At 39.1% G+C, this 14,623-nt stretch overlaps 1 protein-coding gene across 21 annotated transcripts in view; it reads right to left on the bottom strand.

Moving 5' to 3' along the window:
• The window catches only part of PUM1 (pumilio RNA binding family member 1), a 127,804-nt gene that overhangs the window by 65,854 nt on the left and 47,327 nt on the right, over nucleotides 1–14,623 (bottom strand). For 15 of the 21 annotated variants that reach the window (XM_033422339.2, XM_033422345.2, XM_033422341.2 and 12 more), the window contains 2 exons: nucleotides 7,391–7,499; nucleotides 6,246–6,424 (listed from right to left, as the gene is read on the bottom strand). The exons of 3 other annotated variants lie outside the window; for them this stretch is intronic. In XM_033422339.2, coding sequence (XP_033278230.1) covers nucleotides 6,246–6,424; nucleotides 7,391–7,499 — 288 coding nt within the window. The remainder of the gene's footprint in view (nucleotides 1–6,245; nucleotides 6,425–7,390; nucleotides 7,500–14,623) is intronic. 3 more of the 21 variants (XM_033422340.2, XM_033422352.2, XM_049713351.1) reach the window with 2 other exon arrangements.

Genomic DNA, 14,623 nt, shown 5'->3' with positions numbered 1-14,623 from the left:
TTTTCTATAAAACAGGGATCATTTTGTTTAAAACAGAGTAGTTGTAAACATCAATGAAATGATGCATATGCAAAAGTTTATTATAAAGTATAAACCATTTTATACAAATATGATACTAGTAAAAACTATGCACTGGGATAATATTTCTTATATAACATTATCTGTGATTTTAAGATTAAAAATCTTCAATGCTCCCAATTAAGTGGTTTAACTCAAAGAAAAGGGTAGAGCCCATCTGGCCCTCCCAGAGACACTGTCATTTTCACAATGCAGAGTGGCTCTATTGTTAGTGTTGAACATCACAATCTTTTTAAAACTTTGCAAGTGTCTGGGCTTTCTCCCAGAGATTCTGATTTAACTGGTCTGTAGAAGCTCCCACAAATGTTTTTAAAAGTTTCTCTTCCAATAAGCACTCACAATTGAGAACCACTACAATTAAGTCCAAATAAGTATCCTAAAGGCAAGGGGTATGTTTTGCTTTTTTGTCACATATTACCTAGCACATATTAATATTAAAAAAGTCTATTGAATAAATGAAATAAAAAACAAAGAAGGATTAATAGCATCCTTTTGTTGTAGGCTCCCTTTAGATAAATTACAATCCAAAACTGTAACCCAAATTCAGGCCTCAGAGAGTGCTCAAAATGCAAAGAGGCCAAGCCCAATCAAAATCTCTAGAGTAGGGCCAAGGAGGGTTCTTGAGAGATCAGATCCCAGATCTACACAGAGATGGAACAATATGTTCTGTTGCTAGATATCAAAGAACCGAGAGAAGAGCAGACAGAAAGAAGAACCAGGTACAGCGCGGATCACAGTCCACCCAGCCATGGCTCAGCTTCCTCAAAAGCCTCACATAACAGGGGGAATATTTCAGGGAATACCTATTTTCTGAATGAAGTCAGAGAAATGAGAACTTAATTTTTCCTGTGCAGAGATCCCACCACAAAGCTCCACATGGCAGAAGTCACATTCAATGAGATTAGTAATTTTCTTCCCTTTTTTTCTAAAACAGTATTTTTGTGTATTTGCTTGACACTCAAGTCCTAAAGCCATAACATTAACTAAAATATTGGTTTCTCCTGCGTACACTTCTCAGTTTTTCACAAAATGCCCCCAAAACACCAAAATGTCAATTTTCTTTGAAGTTCAGCAGCTCAGTAGCTCCACTAGTAAAAAATTTCAAATATTAAAAAAAAATGAGTAAAAGTTTGAAATTACTAGTCATGTGAATTACTTTTAAATTAACATATTAAATATAATCGTATTGTGAGAAACGAATAAACAAACCAAAGTAGCATATACCTTAGTAAAAAGCAATATAGCTAAGAACTGAAATTAGAACAAAGTTTGAATTCAGGTCCCACCACTTCCCTTCTAACCCTCATTTTCCTCATCTATAAATTCATAGGGACAACATCAGCCTCAAAGGGTTGTTGTTTCAGGTATTAAATAAGGCAATTCATGAATGTGCAATTCCTTTTAAAAGATTATTTTAAATATTTTGTCTAATTTTCACATTTTTCCCACTGCCTTTCTCAGACACACCCACCTTCACCTTCACTCCCCCTAAAGCTTCAAATTTGCTGGATAGCTTATGTTTTCCCCCCTGGAAAGACTATGGCTTTAATTATTAAACCCTCTGTCCCATTGACTTTTCTAAAATATCTGTACAGAATCAAGCCACCACCAATTATTACATTTCATCAAATCTGAGACACCATCAATTTATAAGACATACCATCATTTTATGTGTTGCTAAAAAGGAAACACTGGCAATTAAACTATATCATTTAACGCATCCCAATTTCAAAATGAACAAAAGTGGGGAGGTGTGCGCTTTAGAAACAGTGGAACGTGGAATATACCAGGCATTGTGTATATGATCACCCAATTCCTGGTATGCAAAAAGGTAAGAAGAGTGTTCCCCTCTGCTGTGGTACCCACCATATCCAGGAGGAAAAAGAGACGAAAACCAAAAAAGGTTTTCTGAAAGTTGTGCTTTTTTAACTTTTTATTTAGTCAGTGTCTAAAAGCTTGACATCGCAAAGCAGAGCACACAGATTTCTTGTTCAAAGGAAGCTCAAATCTGAAGGGGCTCCAACCTGAGATAAAAGTTTCTGAATTTGATCTGTAATCTTCCAAGAAAATTATAGAGCAGTATTTAATCTAACTTTAATTTTATACAAATCACCTGTGGGTCTTGTCAAAATGCAGACTTTGATTCAATAAAGTCTGGAGTAGAATCTGAGAGTCTGCATTTCTAATAAGCTCCCAGGTGCTGATAATTTTACTGGCCCAAGGACTTTGTGGAGCAAGATTTTATAAGGCTTACAAAGCATTTTCATATATATTACATAGCCATATGAATTAGACTTTGTGCAAATGAGGAAATTAAGGTCCAGTTGAGACTCAAACCCCTGCATTACACTCCACAAAGTTTTTAAACAAAAATCAATTAAAGTGGCACTGGCTGCCTGAAACAAATGCAGTGGAGGCTAGAAAAGCAAGTCATCAATTTTGTGACCTAAGTGAATTGCCATGAGTGTGCAAGCATCCTCTAGGTCAGAAAGCAGCCAATCTCTACAAATAAGCAGAAAGGTCTTCCCAAGATATTTTTTTCTAAAAGCCTTTCTTCTGCAAATTTAGGGTGGCCTTGACCCTAACTGAAGTTTACAGTGGTCTTCTCATTTACCTAGGAACCATAAACCAGAAAGGTAGAAATGACGATCCACTTTTCTGACTGGCTAGGCTTCAATCTATGTGATGATCAGCTGGTATTTCAAAAGACCAATAGCAGGGTCCTTGGATGGGTAATTTCACCCAGTGGCCTCAAAATATAGTAGTTACATATGATTGTGTAACCACCCAGAACCATGCTTTGTTTTGTTTTGGGGTGTTTGGGGGGATGGGTAAGGGGACCTGTCTTTTTCCACGAATCAGTAAAATAAAGGATATAAAAAGGAAATAAATTAAAAGACTTGACTCTGACTTAACTGGTATTCTGAGTTTTCCCATTATTCTGAAAACTGCTACCCTGAAGTTTCTGATTCATACTCAGAATACTATCAAAACTTTACAGTGGGTGCTGAGAACAAAACATTGCTGTCAGATTCTTTTCAACAGCCTGCAAGTACTCTTATCTCAGAAGCCAAAACAACTAAGCTGAGTCCATTTGTACACTCAAAATGAACTTACGAAAGGCTCAGGAAAGCTAGACAAAGAGTTAAATACCTTCATTCAAGCTTTAACCGTAAAACAACCTTATTGAAAATGGAAAACCACTGCAAATGAGTAATTACTTTAGTTCTAAACCCCTTTAACTGAGAAGTTAATCAGAGTCTGGCTTATCTGTTGTCAGTATCTGAGAATAGCCCCTTAGTACTTGATTTGAAGTCTACATTCATTATGCCATCAGCGATGATGTTTTTTTAGCTCTCAGGGGATTAAAATGCGGCTTCTCCAGGGCTTATTGGAGGTAATGTTGATACAGCCACCCCAAAAAGAAAAACATCTGAGTGCTCTGATCCATAAACCATCAATTACTACTCTTTAGAACAATTATCTACAAGAAGCAGATATTCTGTCTTCCTTGGCCTCTGAACTCAGCACTCTGAATGACAAACTATATTTAAAAAAAAAAAAAAAAAAAAAAAAGGCCCACCTCTTCCCATAAGATCAGCAGGATACAACCAAAAAGCTCATAAAGCAGTTCATTGATCCTCAGTTCTCCATCCACCAAAAGTTTACACGTGCCAATATGATGGACTGACGTCACTAATCAGTCTTCCTGTATCACCATTTAGGTGCAACTCAAGTCAAAATACAGCATAATAGGATACTATTTCATTACCCACGACCTTCCTTCTGAAAAGTTGGAACACAGATTTGGAGAATTTTCATTTATCGTTATGCAAACCTCAGCAGCTCAGTAACGCAGATGCTTTTTAGAGAGTTCAATTTTCTGACCTCTATCCTGAGTTCCTCTATCCTGAGTTCTTCCAACTTCCTCTGGTGACAATACTAAAAATCACCAATCTCTCAAGACAATTAAGGATAGAAGCCACCTTTACAAAATCAAATAAGATACTGAATACAAATGATACAGCCTCGTTACAGATTAATGAAATAATTGTTTAAAAAGACAGAAACAGGAAAAAAAATAATAAGTCAGCCCCAGTGTTTTACCTTTCTCCTAATTCTAATTATTTTTCTTCTTCTTACAAACTTCACAGTAACCCAGGCACATGCCTGGGTGGCTAATGCCCAAGACTTAGAAGCTGGTCACACATTATAGAGAATTCATGGCAAGAGTCATACAGGTTCCAGTTCACCACAGTAATGACTTACCTATGCATGACACTAACTTTTCTCCTACAGTAAATAAATAAAAGTTATAGGCAGAAGTTGGAAGGCAGCACTTCCTCTGAGGAATCTGCACTCTTGAGATGAGGGAAGTGTGAGGTAAGAAAAAGAGGTGAGCTGGGGATAAGCTGAAAGAAGAGAAGAAGTAACACCATCCTTCCCATGAGACAACAGGCAAATGATCATTTTGCCTGATCCCATTCCTCACATCCAAAGGGTAGATCTTGTTCTTCCCAAGTAGCCTCCTGGGAAGGTTCAAATACAAGAAGTCTTTTCCAATCTGATCTACAAGCCACTAAACCTGACCTATGCCGCTGCAGGGTCAAAAGACCCAGAAGTAATCAGGTCAGCTTTGGAACAGCTACAATGCAAGACTCAGACAAAAGCCCCAGTTTAGTCCCTTGATCTTCCTGAAGGTAATTATACAAATGAACGATCCTGTTCTGGCTAAATTCCTCAAACCAAATTTCTAGCTGTGGAGCTGGGAGAAATCCAAACCAGCCTCTTAAATAAGTTCATTTCGCACCCCCCACCCCCCATTTTTTTGGTGGAATCAAAAGCTCCGGCCACGTGTCAAATGTCAACGTCAGCTGAAGCATCCATCATCTTTGACGTGCCTAGAATAAAGCTAACTCCATGGGAATTCTGGTTACCTTGGATGCCACCTGTTATCTTCCCGCCAAGCAAGTCAACAATCATTCATTTCATGTCCACTAACGTATTAAAGAATTGAACTTGACACTTGAGAAAGCTGCACCAAAAATGTACTACTGTGACTCTAGAGAAGTTTCAAGTGGAACTGGGAAAATAGGACCAAGCCTCTGATACCTAGCAACAAATGTCTAACAGTAAAAACACTGACAACAAATGCTATCAAGATAAAAGAATGTAAGATAGTTGTAAAGCAAAGTTATTATTATGATTTGGGGGAAAGAAGGTCTCTTAAAATGATTGCCAACCAGTAGTATTAGCCCAGAAAGACTTCAGGGAGAAAGTGCTTTGAAAAGGTACAAAACAAGTTGAGTCGGGAGAAAAGGAAGGAAGAAAGATTCAGGGTGCCTTTCATGGTCTTCCTAGCTGTGACTTGGAATATAAAACCAGTCACAGAAAACAAAATGAGGAAGACTCAAACAGAAATACATCTTAAGACTTCTAGATCTAGAAAGTCAATGGTATAAGAAAGAACTAGTTTTGAGAAAGGCTATCAAAGATGCTTGAGGACTGCTTTAAGACTTCAAAAGGGAAGAGGCTGTAGACAGAGAAGCTGCTCTAGCTACAATTTAGCATCAGAGACGTCAATGGTGATGAATCTGAAAAAAACTGAAATACAGAATTAACAGAACTTCGAATTTCCTGATAGCCTGGGTAGGAGAAGCAAAGCTACTCAAAGAGGGCCAAAGATCATTCCATAGTTAAAGCCTAGCTAGCAAAAACAAGAATGACCCAACATATCTGATCCATTTTAAGGATCCTAGGGTATTGGCAAATCACTCTCTCAGATCTATTCCCTACTGACACCTGCCTTCAGCTTTGTGTTAATTCCTTCTCTTTTTATTTTTGTTTGTTTGTTTTAAACTAAAAATGGTGTTTTCTGGTAGGCCAATGAACTGCGATCTAGATTTAAGTCCTTACCTCACATTACTATCAATGAGTCCCAAAAAAACATCATTTCTCTATTTTTAAAAAGTTTAGTTTACATCTCCTGCTGTGTTCACTGAAATCTAATTGCAATAAAAGCGTTTTTTAAAACCCTGCACTTAGTGCTGTGAGTATCTAAGGAAACTAAACAGGCATGTTTTGCTTTAGGGGAAAGGGGAAAGAGAGAGAGAGAGAGAGAGAGAGAGAGAGAGAGAGATAGGAACAAGTTCCTCAAGCCAACTTACAAATCCTCCTTTTCTTAGACAGGAATCGCCCGGGGATGAGCTCAACACATACTCCACCATGCTAACGCCTAGTCCCCCACTCTCCGACCGTGGGGACAGTACAGAATTGACCTCACTGTTCACATGGAAACTCTGACCAGGTCTTCTCTGCACCATGATTGGCTGGGAAACTGAATGATCTACAAAAAAGATACACAAGCATGATACAGTGCAGCCAGAGGCTCAAACAAATTATGAGTGATGTCTCATGGATAAACCAATGACTGGGAATCAGGAATCCTGCCATGGTCAGTTGAGCCAAAACCTCCTATTGTGTTTTCCCTAAGTATAATATACTACATAAGCTAAGGAAACGGAACACACCCCTCATATATCCAGGATAGCAGAGCAATACAGCAGTTCACATAACTGGTTTATCTAGCTAAGTGGATAAATTAATGTTTACCCCTTTCAAGTAGCAGAATTTCTTTTTAATATATTTTATTGATAATGTTACTGAAACAAAATGTGATCTTACTACCCTTTTTAAAACAACATAATTTGATCTTTTCTGATGACCACTGTCATCTGAGGTTCCATTCTTATATTGCTATAACACAGCACATCAGCTTTTGAATTTTCTGTCTCCTTCCTCCCTATCAACTGTCATTTCTTTCTGCTGTCGGTATGTCTGCCTCTACAAGTTCTCCCCATCCCTTTCTTCAGGGGTAGTCAGTCAGAAGAGTGTCCATACCCAGTGACTTATTTGGCCCAAACCACATTTATAGATAGATCACCCCATACACAGTACACAGGGGCAAAGGGAGGAGAAAGAAACATGAACTTCAAATGGCAGGCATGGATTTTCTAATTCCAAGTATGCTGACAGCAGTACAGAACAAGAAGTTGTAGCTGAAATTACGGTCATTTCAAATAAGACCATTCCCCTGTGGCTAGCACTTCAGTAAAATATTGAAGACCTGATTTTGTGTTAATTATGTTTTAATAAATTACATCATATAAGCTCCCTCATGGCAATTATACCACAGGACAGGACATTGCTTGACATGCTTGTCACTGATGTAAAATTCACAACTTGCCAATTGCTGAGGAAAGGAGCTCTAAGACAGGCATAAATCACAGTACAGATGCTAGATCTAGATTACCTGATGTTCCCCAGGCACTGTCTCGCCATTGATCACCCAGGAATATTCCTTTTGGTCCATCTTTGCTGGATTCATCTGTTTCCCAAAACTTTTTACCTGGCAAGAGCTGCTGCAAATTAAAAATAATAGATGCTTTTAAAGAATTCATAAAGGATGAAAGTACAGCAGTCAACACTTTCTTTTAGACAAGGGTACTGAAGATGCTCACGTGCCCTGAAGGTCTTTAATCACAGTGTTCTGACTCCACAGATTGTGGTCAGAGCACTACTATATGTTTGGTAAAAGTCACAAAGAGGCCTAATGCAAGGGGGGCTACAGATCAACCCATCACAATAGAGGCTCAGCTTAAATATCTAGAATTATTCACTTAATCTATGCCAAGATTTTTAAGGGGGGGGAGAATTCATACTAGACCTATCAGCTAACTGCTAAGAAGATTCTTACTGAAAAAGAAAGTACCTACAACTACTAAAAGGCTACTTCTGCCTACATGTATACTAAGGGGCCCTACAAAGTTACTCAAGCTGTGGCATGAACTCAGACCCCAGCTATGGAACACTAGAGGCAAAATTCACCTCCTTCATACACAGAGATTCTGTTTAACTAAAATACTTTCAACATCACAAAGAAAAAACTAAAACAAACCAAAAACAAAAAAACTTCCCAACCACAACATTAACCTGTTCCAAGATTTTGGAAAGACAGAGCAGCTATTCCCCCATTACTGGAAGGGAAATAAAAATCTCCTCACCTCAGTTAATCTTAAGAATACTTAGTAATGCCATTAAAGTGACTTCACAAAACATTCCACACCTCATAAAAATGCAGGCATCACTAGCCTTAAATTAGCTTCAACCAAAGAAATGCAAACTACCCTTTCAAGCAAAACACAGTACAGTTTTGCACAAGATCAAAGCATTAGTGACCTGTTACAAAGTAAATTTCCACTAGAATCCCATCATTCTTCCTTCTGGTTATCAGCTTCACTCACTAAAATGTCCCTCTTATTTCTTCTAATTATGTTTTCACTTCAGCTGCTACTAGTCAAACAAGAAACTCAGAAGTCTGAGATAGTACACTGCTTTTGAGCATAAAAGAATGCTTTTGAGCATAAAAGAGCTGAATTTCTCAGAGGAACAGAATAAAAAACCAGAAAGTACAAAACATTTGCTCTCTCCTTGACAATAAAGGTTTACCTTTTCTATTTATAACCCATAACCCAATGATAATGAAGAAACATCTCAACTTTGCCCTCACTAAAACGAATCTCAGCTTTCCAACCTAAATTCTGGGTTTTCGACATCAATTTATTCTAGCTCTATAAAACTATCTGGTAGACACGGGTTACTACCTGGAGCAAAGCAGTTTCCCTTGTACTTTTTTCCCCTACCTTGTTATCTTCTAGTCCAAGAAGGTCATGACAAAAGACACATTTCGGTCTGACACTTAATTGCACAGATGCATTGGTTTACTTGAAGATGAGCAGTTACAGCAGTCAATTCCTAATGTGCCTCTAGGGTTCATTCTCTGAGAGAAGCAAGGACACAGCTGGTCTGTTAACTTGAGGGGGAGGGGGAAGGGGTGGGAGGGAGAGCCCAGACCATAGCTAGGCAGTGGAGTCAGGAAGCCCTGGACTAGACAACTCTGATGTGTCATAGGACAGACTGCAGGACTGCCCTGGGCCTCATCCTCTTTGCGTTGATGAAGGAAGTATTTTTCAGGTTGCTGTGATGATTAGAGATGTTGCTGATGCGGGCCTAACACAATGCCCACCACGCAGGAGGTTCTCAATAAATGTATTCAGTGGCATTACACCAAGGCAAAACAGCTGTAAACCACAGATGGGACCCTGAAAATTAATGTGTACTAACACACAACTCTAGAATTCTTGCCTTTGAACTTATTTTTCTCCTCTTAATCTCAAAAATGCCCTCCTATAAGATTACAAATAGAATTTCTTTCCCTATTGGTTGTACCCTTTCCAACTAACATTCCAATTTTTCTCTTGTATTTTGTAGGGAGTGTAAGCAAACAGGAGTCTGCATCAACTTCTCCTCTGTGTACCAGAAGAAAGAATGTCAGCACAAGGGACTCCTCACTTGCTGGTTAACTTTAGTCTCCATATATTGGAAAGAGAGCAAAGATGATCAAATATATTCATTATGGTGCTCATCCCTCTCAACACAAATTTGGAAATCTTTATTCAAAACTCAAGCTTCTCTAACCCACCAGCCTCCATGTGCAAATATAGTCTGTCCACAATTTGTCAAATTGCTTAGTGAAAGCAGCAGCCCTTGAACTCAAAGCTTCAAAAATGACTTCTAAGATCTTGTCATCTTTCCTCATAGCTTGCCAGGTTGTCGCAACATGCAAAGCCAGCAAAAGCAGGTCCATATATAAGCAAGGCTGTTTCCAGGCCAAATTCTCTCATAAGGAAACAATAATACAACAAACATGTAGAAAGGTACTAAAAAGTGGAGACTGTACTTCAAAGTAGTAATAGATGCAACAAATCTCAAAGGAATACAGTCATCCCTCAGTATCCATGCGGGGCTGGTTCCAGGAGCCTCCTTGGATACCAAAATCCTCAGACACTCAAGTCCCTTATATAAAATGACGTAGTACAATGCATACAGTACACACTGAAAAATTCAAGACCCTAGTCACATACCAAGAGGAAATGGTGTCTTCCACTATTAACAGTATGTATAAACATAAATCCTAAATAGATGCTAGGAGCAGCCCCCAAAGTAGTAAAACCCCATATGCTTTGGCAAAGTAACCAAGATCAATTAACTATTATTAATGAAAACAGCAGGGACTGAAAAGGCAAGTCTGTACGAGATAAAGAAAAAGGAAGTGGTAGAAGAAGGTGATAGCAAGCCAATTCTGGGAGGAATAAAAACAGAACCTATGGTTTGCAAGAGTGCTCTGCAGATGAAGAAAAGTAAACTACTGTATCAAGGTACCTGGGCAAGGACAGAAGCAAACTTAGCAAAGCTCCTCAGCGTCTCTGGACCTTCCACAGCATTTCTCTTTCCTCCAAAACATACCCTTCTCCACTCTTCAGCTGTGTGGCAAGCAGCACCTGAAACAACTCCTAATGTCTGTACCTCTTGGTACTCAGTCCCTTGTGTAATTCCCCCTCTTATCCTATCTGTGGGCTGAACCTACTGACTTGCTCCTAAGGAGTAAGAGAGGGCAAAAGTGAGGGGGTGGCGCTTTCGAGACTGTCTTTAAAATACTGACTTCCATCTTGCCTCTACTCCTCTCTCACCCTCTCACCTTCTCACTTTAACGAAGCTAGCTGCTATACTGTGAGCTGCCCAACAGAGAGGCCCATATGGCAAGGAACCAAGAGAGGTCACTGGACATCAATTCCTTAGGAACTGAGGCCCTCAGTCTAGCAACCCACAAGAAACTTAATCCTGATATCAACCACATGAGTAAGCTTGGAAGCAGCCCCTTCCCCAGTTGGACTTTGAGATGACTGCAAACCCAGCTGAAATCCTGACTGCAGCTTGTGAGGGACCCTGAAATAAAGAATCTTGCAAAGTCATGACTGGGTCCCTGACCTACAGAAACTGTGAGGCTTAAACAACATGTTGTCTTAAGCCACTAAATTTTAGGGTAATTTGGAACATAGCAATAGATAACTAATACAGCTGCGAATATACGGAAGCGTTTTCTTTTATTGAAAACATCTTTAAGAGTCTGTTTTCAAGAAGCACTTCTTGTTCCATTTCTAATATCTAAAATCAAAGTGCTTTTTTTGAATTTGGAAAAAATTACATCCATTCCATTTCATGTTTTCCCCTATTTTGTCTTATAGCCCTTCTGTATTAAAAAAAAAAAAAGATTGGCTTTTTAAATTCGGCAAAATTAAACGGACTTAGACTGGTTAAGCTTACTGAGAATTAGTAGCAATCACATAGTCAGGAGTCATCTAAAATAAAGACATTCGAATCTGATCATATTAAAAGGAGCTATAATCTACTGAATATAAAACAAAGTGATGATGAGTATCCAATTGTTATTTCAAATTCAGATTCAACCCTTCTAAAGGTAATATCATCCACAGCACCGGCTAAAACATCCTGGTTCACCAACGCACAACAGGAGTTGCCAAACCTTCACTTAAGCCACACCTAAATTCAATCATCAAACATTCAAATGCAACTAGTGTATGAAAAGACAGTTACTGCTTACCCCATCAAGAACTTGGAAATATTGTTCTTTGACAGGACAACAAAGAACAGATCACAGAAGAGGTTTACAAAATTCAATTTAAAGAAATATTAGGCAATTAGAGGATTAAAAGATTTCACAATTCTAAAGGAAGATAAGGGAATTAGAAATTGGTCCAACAAAAGAAAAGGAGACCCAGGGAGTCAGATGTAGGCAGTATCAACCAATATGCATGTTTAGGGAGAGGACATATGATGCACAAACAAGTCTGTCCTTATAAAAGCAATTAATGCATCAGGCTAGATAGTAGCTTGGGTACAGCAGCCACTAAAAACATCCAAGTAACTTCCCTGGCTCAGACTGCTTACCAAGCAAACTTAAGAGAACTTTGCTTCCTCCTATAGCCAAACATGCTGATCACTGAACACAATTATCCTGTCCACTTGAGAGTTGTTGTTTCTCCTTATAAATTAGTAAATTGCATTTTAGTTTTCATACATTAATCTCTTGTGGTTCTAGTCAGTATAGGTCAGTTCTATAATCCAATCACCTCTAAATTAGTAAATCCCTTTCAAGACCTACAAACTGAGAACCAGGGCTTGGGAGGTCCTACCATCCGACACAGCAATACAACAGACCTTGTACTCTTCCATGTACTGTCCCATTAAATGGGATTCCTAAGTGCCTCTCTAGTAGTATCTGCTCTCCGGTCTTTAGGAGAAAAACACATACACTACTTATCCCAGCTTGAACCACAGGAAAAGACTTAAGGAGAGTAAAGAAATCAGTAAGCTTATTCATGAGGCTTCTGGAGAACAAAGTAGAAATCAAGCACTGGTTTATGAGCAATGTTAGCCGCTTGGGAAACCTCTAAATTGTGTTTGGAAACACCTTTTTTTTTAAATCATCTAACAGAAAAGACAATACACAAAGCCACACTTGCACAATCGACCACCACATTAACCCCTACCAAGAGTCCTTTAAACAGAGGTGGAGACAATAAACTGAAAGGCTGAGAACATCAAAAACCTCTAGGCTTCTTATTTTAAGTAATATAGTGGTAAAACATACACAACTACTCTGAAATCACTTTAAAAAACAAACAACAACAAAAAACTGGTTTCAGGGGGCTTCCCTGGTGGCGCAGTGGTTGAGAATCCACCTGCCGATGCAGGAGACACGGGTTTGTGCCCCGGTCCAGGAAGATCCCACATGCCGCGAAGCGGCTGGGCCCGTGAGCCATGGCCGCTGAGCCTGCGCGTCCAGAGCCTGTGCTCCACAACAGGAGAGGCCACAACAGTGAGAGGCCCGCGTACCGCAAAAAAAAAAAAAAAAAAAAAAAACTGGTTTCAAATCCCAACTCATCTAGGCCTCAGTTTTCTCACCTATAAAATGAACTGTTATGAATATTAAATAATATAGTGGGTAAAGGAGTAGTACAATGCTGGACTCACAGTAATCACTCAAAGAATTAGCTGCTAATATTATTTAATAACAAAATAGTAACCAACAGACTTCACACTACTAATGGCATAGCCAATGAAATGCTGTGTACTCAGCTAGCAGATGTGAGCACAACATCACCCAGCCCACTTCAGTGAAAATCTATAAAATTAGGAGCCCTAACAAAACACTGCAGGAAGAACTATGATTAGAGCTTTGCAAAAACTAAGAGGCAAGCTGATTATTAAAGACTGGATGTGTTTGACCATACCACCGTTAATACTTGCATAGATGGAAACTCCAATAAGCACTCTGTACTCAAGAGGACTGCTTACACACAACACAGGCTGCATAGAGCTATCTCTCAGAGCAGAGATTTGGCTTCTCAAGGAGTACTGTTCACAGGGATGCTACAACCCCGAAGGCATGAACAGGTTTAATCATCTCATGTGGCAATGCAAACTTCCAACACAAGCTTGGTTTCACTGGAATGTAGCCAATGCAGGAGTCAAATACCTGATATTTTAACTAGCTGGTAAGATATAGCCCCACCCCCAATTTTTTAATCTCTTGATAAATATTCTCATTACATTAAAAGAACTTGATATCAACTCAGAGAAAGGACCGCTCAGTACTGATAGAAATAAATAAGTATTATTGGGGGCTTCCCTGGTGGCGCAGCGGTTGAGAATCTGCCTGCTAATGCAGGGAACACGGGTTCGAGCCCTGATCTGGGAGGATCCCATATGCCGCGGAGCAACTAGGCCCATGAGCCACAGCTACTGAGCCTGCGCGTCTGAGAGGTGCGATAGTGAGAGGCCCGCGCACCGCGATGAAGAGTGGCCCCACTTGCCGCAACTAGAGAAAGCCCTCGCACAGAAACGAAGACCCAACACAGCAAAACTAAATTAATTAATTAATAAAAACTCCTACCCCCAACATCTTAAAAACAATAAGTATTATTGGTAAACACTGTCACATGTTCTAGTCAAAGCTCTAACTGTGAAAATTGTGTAATTTTCAGAATTCCCTTCTCAAAATCTTAATGCCCTAGGGAATTTACCTGGCCCTCCATACCACAGAGGGTTGTTGTGAAATCTAGTAAGACAGTTCATAATAAATATTATAAACTACACACAGAAGTTACTACTAAAGTTTTAACAAGAAACGGTTTAAATATAAAATAAATTGATATCCTTTACAAGGCTTTAAAAAAAAGGTACAAATATCCATTCACTGTTATGACAATTCTTTTGGAAAGGGTTCTGAAAAAATATACATTAAGAGTCATGTTCACCTCCTACACTGTTGGTGGGAATGTAAATTGGTGCAGCCACTATGGAAAACAGTATGGAAGTTAAAAACTAAAAACAAAGTTGGCATATGACCCAGCAATCCCACTCCTGGGCATATATCCAAACAAAACTACAATTAAAATACAATACAAATGAACATATCTATGAAACAGAAACAGACTCACAAATATAGAGAATGGACTTGTGGCTACCAAGGGAGGAAGCGAGTGTGGGGGAGTGAAGGGTTGGGAGTTTGGGGTTAGCAGATGCAAACTATTACATATAGGATGCATAAACAACAAGGTCC

This window comes from Orcinus orca, chromosome 1 (assembly GCF_937001465.1).
Source record: "Orcinus orca chromosome 1, mOrcOrc1.1, whole genome shotgun sequence".
Classification (NCBI taxonomy): Eukaryota; Metazoa; Chordata; class Mammalia; order Artiodactyla; family Delphinidae; genus Orcinus; species Orcinus orca.
The sequence above is the reverse complement of the archived record's forward strand: the minus strand, read 5'-3'. Positions and strand labels throughout refer to the sequence as shown.